Source organism: Cicer arietinum, chromosome 7 (genome assembly GCF_000331145.2).
Source record: "Cicer arietinum cultivar CDC Frontier isolate Library 1 chromosome 7, Cicar.CDCFrontier_v2.0, whole genome shotgun sequence".
In the NCBI taxonomy this organism is placed as follows: Eukaryota; Viridiplantae; Streptophyta; class Magnoliopsida; order Fabales; family Fabaceae; genus Cicer; species Cicer arietinum.
In genome coordinates, this window is record NC_021166.2 from 22,372,726 (window position 1) to 22,396,025 (window position 23,300).

Genomic DNA, 23,300 nt, shown 5'->3' on the forward strand with positions numbered 1-23,300 from the left:
TAATCTTTTATCTTCAAATTTTATCCATCATTAAACAACTAAATCTTTTAAATAATAGTATAATTTTTTTTAATTTCTACTATTTTTATTGAGAAAAACAGACAAACAAACATGTTATGTTAGTAATCAATTGCTAATGTGCACACTAAATAAACATAACTATTTTGTTTTTTCTTTTGCAAAAATAATTGTTGTAATTTTATTTTTATGTGAAATTTATCATAAATTTTTTTCAGCCCCACATTTGATATTTTTCTTGATTTATCCCTGCATATACACATGACTATAGAAATTTAAGTTTGTAAGGTTAAATATGTTGTGGATAATAAAAACTGAAAGTAGTTGTTAATATACTAGTACTTGGTTGTAGCTATGCTAACGCCTTAAACTGCTAAATGTTCATGTTCACTTATATGGGAAATTGCAATCTCGAAAACCATACCTACCTCGGCAAATTAAAGCACATTTTTTCTCAAATGAGTACGTAGACGGTGGTAGACAAACGCCAAACACAACCTAACTTGTTTTCTACGTTATTGTCAATAACACTATTCTCTTTTTGGTGCACTCTCCTCGATTCATGAACACAACACAATGGCCTTTGAACCCTCTCACCATAGCATTCTTCGATACATTCTCTGCTTCACACAGAATTTATAATACTTATTTTTCTATTTAATATACTATTTTATAGTAAAAATTCATATGGGGATTGAAAACCAATTTAAATTACCAATAAGAGCACTATAAAATACTTCCTTATTCTCGTTAGTGATACACGCACATTAGCAAAAGAAAAATATTTTCAAATAAATATTATATTATATTTTTAATATAACATTAATTATTTTATTTTTATTTTTGATTTAATACTAAATAAAATCATGTTCAACATTTTCGGTTTATTATCCTGTTTGGGAGGAAAATTTTGAAGGATTTTAGAGGGTTAGATCTATACATTAATATATATTTGAGTTTTTAAAAAAATGTAAAAGAATAACATGATATATAACCATATAATATTTTATTTACACTACTTTCATTTTTAAAAATATTTTTTAATAAAAAATTCTCCTATATATTCACTCTCCTTCAAAATCCTCCTCCCAAACATACCTTAAATTTATGACAATGATTAGCCTCCAATGATTTATAATAATAATTTATCCCCTTTAAAAAAAAGATAATTTTAAAAGTTATTAGAGTTTAATTTATTTATGAGTTTTAAAAAATGTATGTGAAATAATTTAAAAGTGGGAGGGAGGGAGTTAACAGCTATATAGATTTTGAAGCGTACGTTGAAAAAGGCGAATGTTGGAAAGATAGCTCCTATCTTTGACTTAGGTTTATGGGTGTGAATACCTAAACTTGACCTTGGTAATTTCTTCTTAATTAGCTATATATAAATAACAACATGCTCTTTTGGAATGCATTCCTCTCCTTTCTCCATTTCTCAATTTTTATTTGGAACAACGTTAGACTCATAATCATCATCATGGTACTTTTAAAGAGTACTACTACTACTCTTTGTATTTTTCTTCTATTCCTTTCTGCTGCCTCGTTGTCCACTGCTAGGTTTCATCCTACAGGTATATGCTTTTTTTTTAATCTTATTTTTGGAATGTAATGTAATGTAATATAAAAGAAATTTGTTTATATATTCATTCTAAAGAGAGTATATATTTATATTTATATATATGCTTTAATTAATTTATTGTACTTGTAAGAAGATATTATTGTCAAATGATTAGCTCAAAACGTGTAAATGGCATGCAGGTGGTGAAGTTAATGGACTTTTGAGCACAAAGGTATGTTATGTATACATGTTTTTTTTGAAGAACTTATGTATTCTTTTTGTGTGACATAGTGTGTCCCTTAAAGAGGGGGTAAACAAATTAAAATTAAAATGGTGTTCACAACTTTTTACATAGACTTTTTATATATATAGGAATGTTTGATTCACTCAAAAGTTTATTTATGGAAATTTTAGGTTAAAAATATTAGACTTTCATAGTTGTTTTAGGTTTAGGTTTAAAAATATTATATGTAGATACTTTTTATTATTAGGAATTTGATTACTAATATCTTTTCTATTTATTAGCTTCTTTTAAGAAACAAATATTGGTAAATTAAAAATTATGTCATATTTTTAAGGTTTAAACATTGAACTTTACTGTTAAAACTCTTTCGGTGTTTTTACACATTGAAGTTTGATTGAAATTTATTTACATATTAAATATAGAGAAAAGAGCGGTCCAAAGTCGAATCTATGTTTCAATATATCAAATATTTTTACATTCTTTTATCATTTGAACTGCATAGACAAAGAATTTAGTTTTTTATTAGTGATGCAAGTTTGCATGCATATGGAACATATTAATATTAATGGTTATTTATGGGATTTGGTGAACAGGGTAAAGTTATAAGTGCAACTATAAACAAAAATAAGGAGAAAACCCTAGCAGCAATAGACTCAAAGAAATTGAGTGCAAATGGAAAGAAAAGTTTAAGAAGCCATTTGTCTGACGAGGTTGGTGTTGGTTTTGTTGCTTTTACTGCTGACTATCATTCACCAAGGCATCATCCACCTAAGAACAACAAATGAGACTACTTTTTAAGATATAAGATATATTTTCGTGTTTTTCTAATTTTGCTCATCCTTTTCCTTATGTTTTTCTAGCTGAAGAGTTTCTTGTATCTCCAATTGTCATAGTATATTCTTTTTTGTCACTGTACTGTAAAATTAACATATGTCAAATCAAAGTCCCTTAGAGCAAGTGTTCCATGGACATAATTAAATTATAAGGTTTCTTGTGTTGTTTTTCAATGGTAATTTTTGTTAGAAAGTTTCAAAACTCGATTCGAACAATTAACTTGGTAAGATCTTGATATGTGATCCGAACGAGCTGAAAATCAATTGTAGTTTTTGATAAGTATAAGACCAGTTGAACTCAAATTATATATAGTTGGACTTGCTTATTTCATTAAGTGACTTAATAATAAATAAATAAAATTCAAGATTTAAATTAGTTTGTTTTTTTATTTGTGTAATTTGAGCTAACGAGCCATATGGAACAAGTTGAGTCGAGCTTTGAGTATAATCAGTTTTTATCAAGTTGAGTCAAATTGAAATAAATTCCACGTAACATGACATGATTCATTTGTGGTTTTAATGTAAGTTTTACGATTAATTATCTTTTCTTTTTGCTTTTTATATTTTTCTTTTCCCTTATCCGATAAGAATAAATAATTAACTATCGACATTTGATACATATTTTTATAGATACTATTATTGAAATTGACAAAGATGATAGAGAATATAATGGAATTTTCAAGAAATAGAGAATATTATAGAACTTTCAAGATACACTGCAATAACAACTAAAAAACAATAATATCTCTATATTACTCTAGATATATGAACTCTAGTATTCTTATTCTCTAGATTTTTCTTGTAATCAATTACTTGCATTAATTAAATGTCTCTAGAAATATCTATTTTGTAAAGCCGTACAAGAATAGTATAAATAGGACTCGTCACCAAGTGTTTCACAATCAAACAATAACAAGTTTCTTTGAGCAATTTGAGAGTTCTCTCTTTCTACCTCTCTTCTAAAGGTACAAATACGAGAAGAGGGTTGAATCATGTTTGATTGAGTGAAACTTTTTGTTAATTTATTTAAAATTGATTCGGATTTGGTGACTTACTTACAATATGTAACATCCCGACCCTGATCGTTATCGACAATGTGAGTCACTACCTTCTCGCTCCCCTTTTCCACCGTTGAAAATAACGAGTTTTTGTCTTTCGTGTGAGTCGAATCTAGTACCTGGGGGATAAGTATCGAGTTTGACTCCCACAAAAGGCAAAAAATCGCTATTTCCAACTGTGGGAAAGGGGAGGCGAGAAGGTCGTGACTTACATTATCGATAACTGTAAGGGTCGGGATGTTACATAATAAAAGTAGTAGCAATCAGGTTAAGTGATGAGAGGCAGAGGTAAAAAAGAATTGCATAACTAAAGTGTAATACAAATTTATTCTGGTTCACTACCAACTTGGTAGCTACGTCCAATTTCCTCACTCAAAAGAAGCGATGAGAGGCAGAAGTAAAAAAGAATTGCATAACTAAAGTGCAATACGAATTTATTCTGGTTCACCACCAACTTGATAGCTACATCCAATTACCTCGCTCAGAAAAATTTAATCCACTAATTCAAAACTTGAATTACACATCATCTTGACCCTACAAGCAAGTCTTCTCAAAACAACCTGACGCCTACAAACATTTTGAGGAACACAAACACCTTGACTCTACAAGGCAATTATTCTCCACACAACTTGAAAACCACATATTGTTGATGACACACAACACCTTGACCCTACAAGTCAAGTCTTCACAAGTTGATAACCTACAAATTGCTTGAGAAACATGAAAGCCACTATCGAGCTAGGTTACAAGAGTTTGGAACAAATTAATTTGCTTTTAACAAGTTGATTGTAAAATGAATCTCACACTAGAAAACACTTAGAAAATATTTCTTTTGAGCAAGAGTTTCACTAGACCTTAACTTTATGAACTCTAATTACTTAGGAAATTTCGTGCTTGTGAGTTCTCTTGTTATCTTTTTCACCCTTAAGTATCTATTTATAAAATAGGTTAGGGTTTCTTCTTTGTCTTTGCAAAATCTGAATCATATCTTTGCAAACAATGAATGCAAAATATGAGTATTTTTTCTTGTAAACAACTCTTTATCTTATTTTCTTGTAAATAATTCATATACTCTTGTAGATAAATCTTAATCAAATCTTTTTGTAAATAACTCATATCTTCTTGTCATAAATCTTGATCAAATCTTCTAGTAAATAATTCATATCTTGTTGTGATAAATCATGATCAAATCTTCTTATAAATAATTCATATCTTTTTGTTGATAAGATCTTGATCATATATTCTTATTGCTAATATCTTGATCATATATTCTTGTTGCTAAGATCTTGATCATATCTTCTTCCAAATAAATCTTGACCATATATTTTTTTCAACTTAGTCAAAGATTTTCTTCAATTATAAATCATAATCAACTCTTATTTTAGATTATCTTCAAAAATTTGAATCTTCTTTTATACTCTTACGTGATTTGAGCTTGAATGAATTCAGGTTATTCTTGGATCTTCACAAGTTTTTGATTCGACTAAGTCTCTTTCCATATTTAATTCTTTCAATTTCAGATGTTGAATTTCCATTAGAGGCATTGACTTTTTTGTTGGAGTGAGATGATGTGTTTATTGATTAATGATAGTCAATGGCAGAATTGCATGATTAGAATTATTGACATTACGCAAATCACCTTGTTGAAACTTCTGAGTTAGTGCAACATTAGAGGTTGTATATCAAAGGCAACATTAGGAGTGTGTTGCGCTATTTTGATCAAAGGATTGTGAGCTTGGAATTTATGATTTGAACAATCTATTCAAAGTTAATTATACCTTGATATGAACTCTTTAGAGGCATGTTGAGTTTGTGCACATCAGAAGCGTGCTTCAAATTCAATCATTAGAGGCAGTCTTCAAACTTAGTTTTAGAGCCATTCTTTATACGCAATCTTCAGACCCAATTTTCAGGCCAAACATCACACCCAGACTTCAAAAACAGACATCAGACCCATAATAAGAGGCAATCTTCGTAACCTTCAACTGCACATTACTTTGAAAGGTAAACATATATATTTTGTGTTCCTCTGATCTCATCATAACGTCATTTCTTCTACTGACTTTCCTCTGTTACCTTCCTATGATTTTCTTCCTTTGGTACCTTCCCATGATTGTTGCATACTTAAGGAAGCCACTAGTCCAAATTTATTGTTATCATAAAATGTATTTGTTAACATCAAAACTATAAGTGGAAAACCAACCTGATTCCAACATCCCCATGTCCTTCAGCCAGATTTAGGAGGTTACCTATCCTAGAGTTAAGTTTAAGCGAAAAAGATTATAAGAAAATGAGTGTTCAAGTGAGCAAGAAGCTATAAACTCCATTTTGCGGCCATTTTTTTTCTGCATAACTAACACCGTCAACAAATCCTCCACACACCATCACAATTTTCGCCAAAAAATTTCAACTATCCACTATTTTTGAAAAATGTCAATAGAACGAGATAAGTTTGAATGAAATTGAGATGGAAAAGATGAGGCTACAAATTCAACAACTACAAGAGATTGTGAATGTCCAACAAGCCCTTTTGGAAGTACTACGAAGATTTGAAGACAATGACTCAAGTAGTGAGTCTTCGTTAAGATCAAGTTGAAGCACCGATTCACAAGGAAAACAATATAGAATCAATGATGTCAAGATAGACATTTCATATTTCAAAGAGAAGCTATAAATGGATGAGTTTTTGGATTGACTTCAAACTGTTAATGTGTGTTTGAGTATAAGGGCCCGAGGATTAAAAAGTAAATATCGTTGTTTTCAAGCTAAAGAAAGATGTTTTTATTTGGTGAGAAAATCTTAAAAAGAAATAAGACACTACAAGAATTTTTCCATATATCAACGATTGTTTTTAGTGACACATATAAATATCATAGGTATAGATATAATATACCAACATACACTAAACAATAAGTTCTTGGTATAGATATGTATTTACTAAAAGAGTTAAATAGTTGGTATACCCCCAAAATAAAAAAAATCATAGTCCCACCCCAAAACTTTGAGTTCCCGCTGTCAAATACCTAAATCCTCAAATTTTACAAGTTGCGCTGCTTCAAATTACCTTCCTCTGCTACAAAATCCCTAAACGTACGAGATGTTTCGAATACCCTCCTCTCCATTCGCAACCTCGCCGCTGTCGCAATTGTTGCAATCTTCAACGAGCAACCTTCCTTTAACGAGCAACCTCACCACCACCGCTGCTCGTTGTCGTCGTTGCTGCAATCTTCAATGAGCAACCTCGCCATCGCCGCATCAATCTTTATCTAACACCTTCCTTCAAAGAGAAACCTCATCAACCGCTGCCGCTGCAATCTTCACTCCCCGCCGCCGGCTAGAAATCTTATCAACGAACAACCTTCACGATACCAGTTATCTCTTGGATCATGGTAAACATCTTTCTACAATTTTTCTTAAAAAGCCCCAAAATGTTATCAATATAAATGAGAATATTGCAATAATTAGATAAATGATACATCATTTTATCATGTCTAAAATGACTCATGTTGATTTTAAAAATATCAATCATCTCTTTTGATTTAAGATCAATATTTTGTTCAATTTATACTGAAATTACATGTCCTATTATATTGATATTACTGTATTGATTATGTGCTTTTTAGTATGTTATTCTTATAAGTTGGTATTACATGTCTTATTATAATGATATTACTAGTATACTGATTATAGTGATAAATTCATAGTTTGATAATTTATTGTTTAACTTTATAGTTGGATAATTTTTTAGAAAGGGTCAAGTGGGTATAAATAGGATTAGTTTGATAACTTTAAATTTTTCATAAACCGTAGTTGTATAAATTGTAGTTGTACGAGGACATTTGTTAAATAACTTAATGAGAATAATTGGAATTTTAATAAGTCTGCCTTTACATTTTTCCTGCAATTTTGAGTTTTTTTTTTACAATATTCCATTATACTTTCTACAATTTTGCTTTATAGGTTACTCTATTCTATTGCTATCTTTTGTTTTTCTTTATAAAAGACAAACATGCATCTTTCAGCTTTCTTTTTAAAATTAACCTTTCTTTTAACTCCTTATTTATGCATTATATATTCTAGTCAACTATATATATATATTTTCTTGCTTCATGGTGAATTTATTCTAATTAAATTTGAATATGTTTTATTCAAATTAAGGTACACAAATTTCAGCTCATATATATTCCATTTGCTTTGATGTTTGCTCTGGTTTGTTTTGTTTTGATTTCCCTTTCTTGTTTGTTTTGTTTCTTTTAGTTTTTGTTCAACATTTGGTCAAATGGCGCATGAATCAAAACAAAGTGATGAATTAATGGAAAGTGTAGAATATATTCAAGGGGTTAATGAATTTCTTGAATTTGCTTTTCAAAATTCAAAAATCAATGGAAAAATAATATGCCTTTGTACAAATTATGCTAACTTTCACTCACATTGCCGTAGAATTGTTTACGAACACTTAACTAATCCATGAAGAGGATTTCTTAGAGGTTATAGGCGATGGGTATTTCATGGTGAGAAGCCTACAACTTCAAGCACCACAACTGAACGTGTAGAAATGAAGCATGATATGGATGAGTTAATTAATGATATTTTTGGAATTGATTGTACAGAAGAGCCACTTTATGGTGAAGGTGGAAGGAATCCAGTAGTCGGAGAAACATCTAAGTTTTACCAATTTGTGAGGGAGAATGAACAAATGCTATATCCAAACTGTAGGAAGTATAGCAAGCTATCATTTATCATACATTTGTATCATTAAAAGTGTCTTCATGGATGGAGTGACAAATCATTTTCTATGTTGTTAGATTCACTAAGAGATATTTTACCAGAAGAAAATAGTGTGCCAAAGTAATACTATAAAACTAAGAAGATAATTTTAGGGTTAGGATTAGGGAATGAGAAGATTCACGCTTGTCCCAATGATTGCATACTATATTGGGATAAATATATAAATGATCAAGTATGTCCAAAGTGTGGTACATCAAGGTGAAAAACAAAAGATGAAGATGTACAAACTAATGGGATATAGACTTCTCATAAGCGAAATAACTTACCAGCAAAAATTCTTTGATGGTTCCCATTGAAACCAAGGCTGCAGAGGTTGTTCATGTCCTCTAAAGTTGCTGAGTCAATGAGATGGCACCATGAGGGTCGATTGAATGATGGTCTTCTTAGGCATCTTGCTGACTCCCTTGCTTGGGAAGAGTTTGATGCTCAATATCCAATATTTTCATCAGATCCTCGTAATGTTCGATTAGGAGTGGCTTCTTATGGGTTCAATCCTTTCAAAACTATGAGAATTACTCATAGCACTTGGCCTATTATGGTAATTCCATATAATCTTTCTCCTTGGATGTGCATGAAACAATCATTCTTCATGTTATCACTACTTATTCCTGGTCCTAAAGGTCCCATAAATAACATTGATGTTTACCTACAACTATTAGTACAAGAGTTGTAAGACTTATGGGAAAATGGAATTAAAACATTTGATGCCTACAAGAAAGAGACATTTCAACTTCATGTTGTTATAATGTGGACTTTTAATGACTTTCCAACATATGCTTACCTGTCTGGATGCAGTACTAAAGGTTAATATGCATGTCCTTATTGTGGTATTGAAACAACCTCATGATGGTTACGTCATGGTAAAAAAAAAATTGTTACATGTGTCAGCGTCATTGGTTAGCTCCCAACTATAAATGGAGGTTAAATAGTAGAGATTTTGATGGAACGCGAGAGTTAAGGAATCCTCCTAAAAGACTTGATGGAAGTGATATTTTAAGGCAAATGGATGAATCTAGAGAAGAAGGTTTAGAGAATGAGGCACAACCTTGGAAAAAGAAGAGTATTTTCTTCACATTGCCTTATTGGCAATATAATGTATTGTGTCACAATCTTGATGTGATGCACATTGAAACATCATAGGTACATTGTTAAACCAAGAAGGAAAGTCCAAAGATAATTATAAGGTGCAAACTGACCTTGTAGATATGGGCATAAGAAATATGTTTCACCCACAACTGAGCCCTAAAAGTAGTATAATGTTTTTGCCAAGAGCATGCGATCAAATGACTAACAAAGAAAATGATCTATTTTTTAGCATCCTCAAGAATGTAAAAACTCCAGATGAATGTTCATCAAACATCCTACGTTGTGTGCATATCAAGCAACACAAAATATTTGGCTTACAAAGTTATGATTGTCATGTTTTGATGCAAAAACTTATTCCAATTGCATTAAAGGGTACATTGCCAGATAAAGTAACTTCAGTTTTGGTTGATTTTTGCAATTTCTCAAGCAAATTTGTTCTAAGGTGCTTAGTTTGGAATTTCTAGCACAATTGGAGTCTCAAATTGCGGTGACACTTTCTCAATTGGAAACAATTTTCCCTCCTTCATTTTTTACTATCATGGTGCATTTGGTAATTCATTTGGCATATGAAGCCAAGGTTGATGGACCGATACAATATCAATGGATGTATCCTATTGAGAGGTATGCATCTTTTATTATTAACAATCTACTTAATGAAAAAGGCATAGATATCTAAAATAAATTAAATTTCAGGTTTCTTTTTACTCTTAAATCATTTGTACGTAATAAAGCATATTCAGAAGGATCAATTGCAGAAGGTTATTTGCCCAATGAATGTTTGACGTTTTGTTCACAATATCTATCTGGAGTTGAAACAAGGTTTAACAGACCTAGAAGGAATGATGATGAAATTGATTCTACATTGTCAGATAATGTGACCTTCTTACACCCTATTGGAATACCATTGGGGGGGTAAAAGACAACAAAAGTTACAAATAGAGAAGCAAAATAGAGTGAGTAGAACTAAACTTGACAGAAAAGAGTTAGCACAAGCACATATATATGTTCTTTCTAATTGTGACGCAGTTGCTCCATTTATAGAGTAAGACATCAAATCATATTTAATTTTTATACTAATTTATATTTTGTAGAACATTTTTAACTTCGCTATTATTATTTTTAGAGAACATATTACAGTTCTTAAAAGACAGTCTCGACTGTGGCGATTGTCACAGATTGAAATTGATAAACAACATGGTCAAAAATTTATTGAGCAATTTATACAAAGGGTGAGCATATAAGAGTTGTATTATTTTAAAGTTTAATGATTTTCAACTTACTTATTTTCATGTAATGTTTTAGATTCAGTGTTTGGATGAACAAATGAGTCCACAAGTAACTCATGTACTTATATGGTTACCTCGTTGGCCATCTGAGGTAGTGAGAAGATACATTGGTTATGCAATTAATGGTTTCAGGTTTCACACAAAGAAGAGAGATATATATTTGAAAACACAAAATAGTGGAGTAGTTGTAAAGACTAAGACTTCAAAAGATGAAATTGATTACTTTGGACAATTAACTGATATAATTCAGTTAGATTATTTTGGCAAGTACAAGGTTGTTCTATTCATATGTAATTGGTTGATATTAAGAGAGGAGTCAAGAAAGATAAGTTTGGACTGGCACTTGTGAATTTCAAATTTTTAAAACATACTAGAAAAAATATTTGTGATGACCCATTTATTTTTGCATCACAAGCTAAAAATGTGTTTTATGTATATGATGAGAGAAACAAAGACTGGTCTGTTGTTATGAATGCAAATGTTAGGGATATCTATGATAAGGGGGATAAATAATCTAACAAAGTTGAAGAAATTCCTGAGCAAATAATGCATGATTGATGACTATTCATCATATGCATATTTTTCATTGATTTTAGTCTGATTTATCTTTAACCATTAGTTAATTTAAGGAATTATTTGATATATTTTGTTGATTTTAGTTATTTGATTTAATAAATATTTATGTTCTTATTTTCTTTATTAAGTAGTGATTTTTCGTAGCTTCGCGTTGTTACTTTTTTTATTGTAGTGCTGAATTTTGGTGAGAAATCAACATAACCTATGTGGAGTATTTCAACCATACCTGAAATTTTAGATGTCCAATTGGAGTCACATCAAGTGAATATGCAAGCTACGATCCATAACTACAACTCTTATGAAGAATCTGAAACCCAATTCAGACTCTAAAGGGGAGAAAAATGCAGAAAACGTCAAACATAAGAAGTTGTGTGCCTGAAGCGCAACAACTGTGCCTTGGGCGCATTTCCACCCTTTCGAATCTGTCGAGACGCGCCTGAAGCGCAAATTCCGTGGAGTATTTCAACCATATATAGAATTTTAGATGTCCAATTGGAGTCGCGTCAAGTGCATATGAAAGCTACGGTACATAACTACAACTCTCATGAAGAATCTAGAACCCAATTCAGACTCGAAAGAGGAGAAAAATGCAGAAAACTTCAAACAGAAGAAGTTGTGCGCCTGAAGCGCAACAGCTGCGGCTTGGAGCAATTTCCACCCTTTGAAATATATCGAGGCGCGCCTGAAGTGCAAATTTTGTGTCTAGAGAGCGTGACACGCGGCTGAATGTTTAAAAATGCATTTTTTTTCTCACTTTTTAGGGATCATTTTTACTATTGGGATGTTGATAGACTTGTGCCCTAGCATAGAAACTCAAAGACGACCGTTTCTAACACCATTGGAGTAGTTTTATCAAGAATCATTCATTAATATTTCTTATAATTCTTTTCTAATCTCTATCTTTTCTTTCTCTATCATGAGTAACTAAACCTTATTTGTTAGGGATGAGTGTAACAAGATGAAACCCTTATTTTTCTGATTTGATTTCTACTTACATGAATGAGTTTATTGAATTATTTTTCTCATCTATGTGCTTAATGTTTTTTATTGCTTGATCAACATTAAAATGTTCTACGATTTGTATTTTGAAACGGAAGTAGACTTTACAAATGTTTGAGATGAGAAATTCATGAATTTGTAGAATAGGGATAGATACAGGTCATGAAACTAATATAATTAGTATCAGAGACAATAGTTTAAAAAGAGAATTCCTGTACAGTAATGTTTAATTCTAATCTTAGATCCACTAAAGAAAAAGGGGTTACTTTGGAATTAAAGGTTTTGTCACTAAGATATTATGGCAAGAATCATAAAGAGAATTTGACAATAATTCAATAACTCATCCCTGACATTTTTCTTATAATAAAGGATCAATTTTATTACTGTTGTTAATTTCAAATATTATTTTAATCAAATCAAAAACTTTTTGTTCAATTTTAGTAATTAAACATAATTTGATAGTAAAACGCAATCCTTGAGTTCGACAATGAGTATTACATATTTAATTATTACTTGCAACGATTCAGTACACTTGCTGAAACACTATCAAGTTTTTGGCGTTGTTGTCGGAGATTGCCATATCACTATTGAGTTATAATTTATTTACTTAATTGAAATTTTTTTGCTATGCAATAAAATTTTTGCTTTTATTTTATTTTTAATTTTGAAAAAAAACAATTTTGTTTTAAAACTCTTTTATTTTTACTTAATTATTTATTTTTCTTTATTTTAAAACTGTTCATTTCTCACAATTTGTCTAACCTTGTATGTTAGACCAATCCTTAGCTGAACTTTTCTTTGATCCATAAATCGAAAAAACTGCGAATGCAAATCGAAAAGAGGTTCGAGAAAGGAGACAAAGAGAAAGACAGTTAGTAGTGGAAGAAAAGGATTTGGGAATAATATTTCTTGTAGGAATAATCATTTTGTTGAATAATATTTCTTGTATGAAATGCATAAAGTAAGTAAAATTAATAGACAAAAGTGTGTTAAGTTCGAAGATGTCCATTGTATGGATACAAAAAGTCTCCCAAAATTTATTGATGAAAATGTTTGTTTCGATTTGTACTTTTCATGGGGTGAATTGTAATTAAAAAATAAAATACATTTAACTTGTTTGTTTGAGTTTAGATAAAAAAAAAGGGCAAATGAGTGGTAACTAAACATGAAGAGATTTACGTTGAAACTCGTACTCGTAAAGATGGGTCAATTGTCAATGAAAAAGCTGCAAGAGTGATTGTAAGTTTTGAGCTTTAATTGGTTTCTATATAGTGACTTGCTTTTTTGAGTATAGTGAATTAATTTTTTATAGTGTTGTTTGTTTTGGAAGACAATTGATAGTATTTCGTAGAGTGACTTATAGTAAAGATTCATAGTAACTCAAGTGATTAGTTTGCTACTTTAAAGTATATGCCAATTGTCAATGTTAAATTTGGTTACTCAAGTGGTTGTTTGCTAGTTGTTATAATATTGGAATGACTCAATGTATAGTGATAGAGACAAAACCGTAAGTGTATAATTTATAAAGTTATGCAAGTATTTATGTCCATCGTACAAAAGTCTTCATATCAATATGTTTCCTCCACCACAATCATGTTATGCCCACCGTACAAAAGTCTTCATACCAATATGTTTCCTCCACCACAATCATGTTGACTCTCAGAAACCATAACCCTACAACCTAGTTCTTTAATCAAACCTCAACAAAAGACAACAAAAAACTACAATACAAAGACACCCAACTGCATCAACATCATTAAAGATGAGATACATGAAGTTTTTGAATGTGTTGTGCTATTGTTAACTATAATGAATCACTAGTAGTTATAAGAAGTTTGCACACAATAATAGCTAAAGAAGAACCTTGTCTTGTGAAATGTTTGTATACATATTTTATGTTAACATTTATTTTCTCTATGAACAATTACTCTCCTTCTATGTATTGAAATCTTGAATTGATCAAACTATAGAAAAGGAAGCATGATTTAGAGTCCTTGTTGATTTTTTTTTTAATCTTAGATTTAGGCTTGCACGATAATAAGCCTATAATAAATGAAAAGAGATTGCCTCAATAGAATCAACTTTTGGATAAATTGGAGATTTCTCTAAGTATAAAATATTGTGACAAGAAATAAAAATGAACAAATGATTATTCTCATTGATTATGTGTACAAAGTGATTGTAGTTAGATACAATATTGAATGGATTAGTTACGAAATTGTAATAGGTTAAGTCCAATTTCTAATAAGAGGACAATCTCTAAAAATATTCTCAATATTATGGGAGAAAAAGACAATTAACAAATTTCTCGTCATATATTTAAGGAGAATGGTGTAAGATATTTAACAATGTTTAGTTTAGGTATCTAAATGAAAATGTATTCGCTTCAGTTGGCCTATCTACAAGATTAAACATACCATTAAAACAAAAATATAATAACTACAAAAGGAGACAATATGTGATCCACAATATTAAAAGACAGCAACAACTCAATATGTGCATGTGGACCACACTACAATAAAACTTTTGAACTAAGTACTAAAGGAGTTGTACCATAAAAGTCAAAGTTTTATAGTTGAAATTAGCATGTAAGTCACAAATAATATACCTAACACAATATTTTAGATCCCCTTCTCCAAATGATTTATTGTCACACCTTAGTGTGTCTTTGTTTTCCATTAGAAATAACAAAGATGAAACAATGAAGAAACAAGATGAGAAGATGATGACAGAAACAAAACGAGAAGATGATGACAATGACGATAAATATTCACGATGATGGATTTTATAGTTTTAGGTTTTCTAATTTTACCTTTTCATTTACTGTATTGGTAATTTAGGTTTAATAATTTTTTAATTATAAATGTTTTATTTACTATTTTTTTAAATAATAATTAAAATTTTGGTGGGATGTAAATGATAAGCCCATTAAGTTTTTGTGTAATATATAATCATTTTAGATAGAACTTCATTTAATAAAGTGTCACACTACTGGTTCTGGGGTATAAAAAAGGGGAAGGGCAAAATTTATTTGCAAAAAATGTGAAAATTTAAATATCAAATGGTTTGTGTTTAAGATGGCCCATCTTAGATGGGAGACTATTTTTGTGAGAATGTCGAAATAAGGGACAAAAATATAATTAAATCAAATTTATATAACGTATAAGTTTTTATTTAAGGAGGAGGCACAATTAATTATCACCTCTTTCCTCGATATAACACTTAATTGAATTTGAATTCCTTTTAAGTACACGACATTCCATTCCGGAGACAAAAAATAAATAAATTTAATAATTAAAATATTAAAATACATTGTTTTTTCTCCGTCCGAAATAGACCCTCCAATATATTGTGACTATAGTCATCAATTAAGCTTTAAAGTGCTAAACTTTAATAAATCCCCTCCTAAGAAGCCCTTTTATTATGGGCCTCCAATTGAAACAATTTTGAATTTTTTATTTGTCACCCTCATCTCTACCTCGAAAAATTTACCTTGTACCTCATTTTTATACTTATACCTTCATAATTTTTTAAAAATGCCAATTATACCTTTATTAATTTAAAGTTTTTTTTTTTTACCATTTCATCTTTTCCGGAACCACAAAAAAGATTTCTAGTGCACACCTTATTTCCGGAAACTTTTTTCAAGTTTTCCGGTACAAAAGGTTGTTACCGGAAAACTTTAAAAAAGATTTCCGGTACAGAAGTGAAAAATTGTACTACCGAAAAACTTCGTTCGAAAGATTTCCGATATAAAAAGTGTTTCCGAAAAACTTTCTCAGAAAGATTTCCGGTATAGAAAGTGTTGTCGAAAAACTTTCTCAGAAAGATTTCTGGTACACACCATTTTTAATTTTTTTTAATATTATTATTTTTATAAATGATAATACACCATTCAATAATTAATGCATCATAAATATTAATTAACACACATAAATATTTTTAAATAATAATATACCATAAATAATTAATAATTAATACACCATAATAATTAATAATTAATACATCATAAATCGTGGCATTCTACGCGATGTTGTCGGACGAATCCTTTCCCTAACAAGATCCATAAATTAGTTAAAATTAAATAAATATGTGGATGAAGTTTTCTGGTGGCTTCCCGAAAAAGTTAAAATAAGTTTTCTGGTAGTTCCGGAAAACTTCAAAGTAGATTTCCAGAAATGATATTCTGTACCTGAAGATTTTTTTAATGATGTTCTGTTAAATGAAGATTTTTTTTTAATATATATACGAGGGTATTTTAGTATTTTCCTTTACTTTTGAGGGTATAGGGATAAAGGAGGGGGTACATGGTAAAATTTTCCTCTACCTCTCACATCTTCAATACACTTAAAAAAGATTATTTTATCCCATTTACTATATATAAAAATAGAAAATTTCTAAGAATAGAAAATTTTCAAAAAAAGAAATTTCAGAAATTTAGATATTATCGAAATAGAATAGAAAATTTTTTAAATAGAAAATTTTCAAAAAAATAGTGTCATCATTTTGTAACAAAATTTGCATTTCGAAAATTTAAGTAAAATTTCAAAATATTTGAAATTTTTATCTTCTTCGAAAGTTTTGAAATGTAAAATTACGTTTTAAAAATTTAGTTTTTGAAACTTTTAAAAGAATTATCTATCGAATTTTTGAAAGTTCTAAAACTAAAGGTAGCTTCAAAACTTTCAAATTAATTCAAACTTTTGAAAGATTTTGACTAATTTAAAACATTAAAAACATAATTTCCAATTTTTCAAAAAAAATTCAAAAGTTTCGAACAATATGAAATTTCTGAAATAGGAAAATTAATTAATATTTTCAAAATGGAAAATTTCAGAAATTTTTGAAATAGGAAATTCCGAAAAAAAAATTAATGTAACTATTTTGAAACAAAATTTACATTTTGAAAATTTTGGTAAAATTCTAAATTTTCAAAACTTTCATATTATTTGAAATTTTCAAAATGTAAAACTACATTTCGAACATTCGGTTTTCAAAACTTTCGAAAATATTCATGTTTTGAAATTTTAAAAGATCTGAAACTTTGTATTTCAAAACTTTTATTAAAAGTGAAAGTTTCGTAAAAAAAAGTTTATAAATATAGTAAATTATATTTCAAAAATTACAAATTAATTCAGACTTTCGAAAGTAAACTTATTTTGTATTTGGAAAATTTTATAATCAATCAAACTTTTGAAAATTTAAAAATTTTCTAATAATTTTTGCTAAAGTTTCAAATGTACGAGTGAAAAGAAAAAAAATTACTTTTTATTTATAATAAAATGGTAAAATAGTCTATTTAAGTGTATTTGATGTGAGAGGTATAGATGGAAGATAACAAATAGAAAACTCAACAATTTTTTAAGGCTAAATACATTATTTTATTAATTTTTTTTAACTTTAAATGAGAAGACTCATAAGTCTATTGTTTTGTAAATTAAATTTTATTCTTAAAAATTTTTAATTTTTTTCTTAAAAATTTTTAATTCTTTTCTTAAAAATTTTTAATTTTTTTCTTAAAAATTTTTAATTTTTTTTCTTAAAATAAGTTGAAAATTAGTTTTGTTTAAAAGTTTTTGGAAACTTTTTTTCTTTTGAAATTTTGTTTTTTAAAATTTTATTTTTTTTAGAAAAATGATTTAAAAAAGTGAGTATATCTCATAATTTTAGAGCTTCTTATTATGAAATTTTTTAACACATCCAATCCAGCATATGAACTGAAACAAATAAATAGTAGATTTATAAAATTGACACCTGGACTGGCCTCCAACGAGGAACCTAAAATTGAAAGTGGAAATGAGCAAACGAATATAGAAGAAAGAAAGATGGAATATCTTTGTCCTTGCAGGGGAGAGGTATATCTCAGAATTAAAGGCAATAATAGAATAGAGTAGGAGTCAAGGTTGTTACGGACCCATTTCACCTTTCATTGAGACAAACACTGCAACTAAATTTATCATCATTACTGTAACTAAGCTTTACCGCCACTGCCTTTAACATTTATTAGCCTGCATCAACTCATGCCTTGTAAGTGCTACACAAATAATTATTTATATATTTTTATAACTATAAATAAACAATATAGTTGAAATTTAATTTAATTTCTTTAAATTAAATATATATTAAAATATAATTATTGAGTGAATAAAAATATACAATAAAAGTAACATTAAAGGTTAAATTATTATACATCACTGTTAATGGTTGAAAAATAATACATTATCTATATTTATGACTTATATTGTAATGTTAAAAATAATTTTTAATAAAATTAAACTTACAAATATTAAAGATAATAAATTTATATCAATTATGTGAAGTATTTTAGATGAATTTCATAATTAAATAAAATATAATAATTGATAATTGACCCGTACAAAACATGAGTTAATATTCACTCATAAAGATAAATATCATTTTGTGTTATCACGTGGAACTCTATATTTTATTATGTAAATATACAAAATAATGAACATATATAAAGAGCACATATGTAACAAAAAAAGTCATTTTTTTACATTATAATTATCTGATTTTTTGGATTTTGACATGGTATGTATGAACACAATTAATTAATTAGATGCCCCAAAAAAATATTCTTTTAATATGACCCGATCAAATATACAACATTTCATTAAAATACACATTCAAGTTTTACGCATTTTTATGATAAAACATTCATATTTTATATAATATTTTAATAAAATGTACAAATGTCAATATAATCAAATAATAGATTTAAATAAATATATTTCAATAAATTTTTTTTAAAAATTAGTTAAACTTATCTAAATTTAAAAATATATACTCCCTCCGTCCTAAAAGAATGGCCGGGCTTGCAAAAAAATTGTTGCTTTTAATTTTTAATACAACTTTAGTTACTTTATTTATAATTTTACCATTTAATTATTGTAATTTACACTACTCTCTAGTTAATATTTTTTTTATTTTACATTTATTGTAATGAAAATACACCAATAGTTGATAAAGATAAATTAGTAAAATCATCATTATATTTTATTAATTTATCATATTTTTTTAATCTCTATAAAATTGTCAAATAATACAATAAATAGTACTGTGGGACAGAGAAAGTATTTTGTATAAATTTGAATATATTATTAATATTTATAGTAATTTGTAGTATATGTGTTCGTAAAATGAAAATAAAATGTTAAATAAATAACAAAGTAAAAATAAATAAATCATGAATGTATTAATATTTGTAGTGATTTGTTAGATATGGTGTAATGCAAATGACTTCTTCCATGCACGGTAGAAGATTCTAAAATAAATAATTTTTTAAAAATAAATAAATAAATTATTATAATTTATTAATTCTAGATACAAACATGTAAATTATAGGTCTTAAAATATTATTATTTATTAATAAATTGTGAAAGAAATTTTATGCAAGTAGAGTCTTTATGTAAAATTTTGTGAAAGAAAATTTATTCAACTCTCTATCTGATAATTTATATATATCATAATTTAGATTAATATATGCATCTTTTGTCAAAAACACCTCATAAAAAAACAATAGGATATATCAACAAAAATATAAGTTGAATAAATAAATTTTTATCAAAAATTGATTGTAATAATGTATTGACACACATTTGAAAAAGAAAGTGAAAAGAAAAAAACATGAACAAAAAACATTTTTTCATTAAGATCAAAAGCCAATCTATAACTTAAATTGATTAATCATAAAATAAATAAATAAATAAATAAATAAATAAATAAAAAACTCACCTTAAATTAAAATATAAAGTTATGAGCAAAAAGAGTAAAAAAGATCAATAGAGTAACATGTGAATGAAAATAATAGAGTCATAAATGTCATTTTCAATTGTCACTTCAAAAATATTATGTATTTTATTGTGTTATCTGACAAAGAAAAACAATAATAATAACAATTTTAGAGGTATGAAGAATTTGATAAGTAAAATTATTAATAATTGTCTTTCATTTATAGAGATCAATTTGTAATTCCATATTTCATTCATGCTTTGATTTATCATAATTTTTATTTGTTATTTATGAATTTTTCATGCTTCATCTATATTTAAAAAAAAATTATTTGGTCTAATCAAGAAGTTAAAAACCTCAAGAGAACTTTAAATAGGGACTATTCTATAGTGTAAATACATATGAATTTACAAAACAACAAATATGCATAATAATTTCAAATCGTCATGCCTTTCTAAAATAATGTGAAATTGAAATTTAATTTTTATTTTTATTTTGAAATACATTTTTTCTTATAATCTTATTTATTTTTAATTTTAAATTTGATTATGATTTTAATTAAACTCTATTGTTGAATTACTTGAAACTATATGTCGGAAATACAATTTTTATTTTTATTAGACTTAATTCTTATATGAAATTTAATGCATTTTTTATTTTATTTTGTTTGATAACTAATAAATCTTATTGCATTCTCTCAGACTTTAAGTGAACGAAGAAAAAGTAACGAGTCTCTTATATATTAATTATAGACCAATCGACTTCAGAAACTCTAATGGACTTAAAAGCTCTCTATAAAAAGGATTTGTGATCGTCACTGCAATAAACACAAGTGAAAAACCTACTATCGTCACATATAAACAAGTCGTGAAAATTCTTGTATTAGTTCTAAGTGTTGAGAAATCTAAAATACATTATGAGAGCATACTTTGTAAACATTCTCGTGTGAAAGTTTTCTGAAAAACTTTCTTAAACATTGTTTGCAACTTGACTTAATAGTGGTTGTTGTCATCAATAGCTTGATTGTACTAAGTTAGAAGGTTGAGAAGACTTAAACACAATTAATTTAACTAGAATATGTTCAAAGGACGTGTGATATTTTTGGTAATTAGTGGATTCAATTCTTTAGAAGGAATGGACTAGACGTAACTACTATGTTAGTAGTGAACCATATTAAATTGGCTTGTGTGTTTTCTCTTTATCTTTCTACCTGTTTTTGCTTTATCAAGTTTATTATTTTATCATTCGTTTTAAAAGTTTTTAAAACCTTAAAAACATCATTCAAACCTCTTTTTATTGTGTTTTTCTCTCTTCACATGGTGGAGGGACATAAGAAGAGTAAAGGGTGGATGATCGCAAAGTTGTTGAACTCGAGAGGTTAAATAAACTCGTTTTGCTTTAGTGAAATCGACTCATAAACTTGACTCGTAGACTTGTACGGGTTTACCTCACATTAAAGTAATATTAAAATTAACAAATACTTCATTTAGTCACTGTTATAAGTAAAAATAATAATTTAAATCTTTGTGACTATTATAAGCAAAAGACAAATAATTTTGAATCATTGAATGCTACTATTTCTAATACAGCATTAATTTATTTCAAAATATTTAATATTGATAGTTGAAGTCACTATTATAAAAGACAATTATATTTGAATTATTTAATGCTACTATTTCTAATACACCATTTATTTATTTCAAAATATTAATATTAATATTGATAGTTGAATGTTTGTCATTAAAAATGAAAAATCCAATAAATTTGACTTATATTTTACATGACATCTAAAAAATTAACTACACTTAATTACATTTCCTAATATCCGTAAAAATACTTTTTTTTTGTTTATAAAGTGTGACTGGAGGGAGTGTATGACATATATACTTAATAAATTCCATAAATACATCAATAATATATTATTATGACTTAATGGTAGAACAAAAATATATCAAATCACTGTAATAAAAATGTCATACTAAAATTAAAAATAAATAAGTCTAACAGCTAATAATAATAATAATAATAATAAGATAATAATTGTAATCTCGTTTTTCTCTTAAAAAGTATAATAAAAATAGTCCCACAATAAAAATTGATTACACATATAAAATAGATCCTTCCGTAAAAAAATTAGATCTTTTAGTTAAGCTATTACACTAACGTTCATATGTTCCACATCGGAAGTTTGTAAGTAATAGGGAGAGGGTCAATATTATAAAAAGGCAGCTTTAGCAATTTCCAAGGAACACACATGTGAACAATTGATTGCTAAAAGGTGTGTTAAAAATTGCTACGTACAATTATTGAGAGTTAGATAGTGAAATTTAGAGTAGGTGAGACAGATAGAGTGGTGAAATCGGCATATAGATTATTCATGAAAGATATTAAAGCGGGTATGGAGAACTTCAACTAAGATATGGTATTTGCATATATACATTTGTTTCGAAACTATTTTAAAACAAAATTTCTATGAAGGATAATATTCTTCAACGTTCTCAAGTGTGTATCCGAAAGGTGAAACCTTTGATTTTTTAATGCATTTTTTTCTCAAGAGTGTGGTTTGAAATAGCAAAGTAGCTTGGCGTGTGTGTGATCTTTCAAAAATAAATAAAATGGATATTTATTGATTTTTTCGAGTTTGGTGCAAGGAGGAACATTTTTAAAAGAAAAAGTTTGTACAATTTGGTTTGTGTTCATTTGGACAATTTAGTGAAAAACATAAAATTGCATTTTTGGAATTCACTTCAAGTGAAGACGAAAAGCATTTGCCACATCATGTCATTGTGGCTTGGCAGTCCCCTTGAGCGTTTATGAATTTTGAACTATATCATAAAATGTGAAACATTACAAGAAAAACACTATTTTGTGGTCAATTTTATAAATATTTTGTGGCCAAATAAAACCCTCACAAATTAGTGACCGAAAAAGCCCTCACAAATGCCTGTCTTTTGTGGCTGCAAAAGCCCTCACAAAATCCTTAAATATTTAACTGGATTTTGTGGCTGCCTAAGCCCTCACAAAGTATTTTTTTTTAATCTGGAGGTCGTTTGTGGCGGCCTAAGCCCTCACAAAGTATTTTTTTTTAATCTGGAGGTCGTT

General features: G+C 28.1%; 1 protein-coding gene across 1 annotated transcript; it reads left to right on the plus strand.

Annotated features, from left to right (window-relative positions):
• Positions 1–1,421: 1,421 nt before the first annotated feature.
• Positions 1,422–2,827, plus strand: LOC101490760 (uncharacterized). The gene is made up of 3 exons (XM_004509901.4): positions 1,422–1,589; positions 1,777–1,808; positions 2,414–2,827. The coding sequence occupies exons 1-3, from the start codon at positions 1,496–1,498 to the stop codon at positions 2,603–2,605; spliced, it is 318 nt and encodes a 105-aa protein (XP_004509958.1). The 5' UTR covers positions 1,422–1,495; the 3' UTR covers positions 2,606–2,827.
• Positions 2,828–23,300: the final 20,473 nt, after the last annotated feature.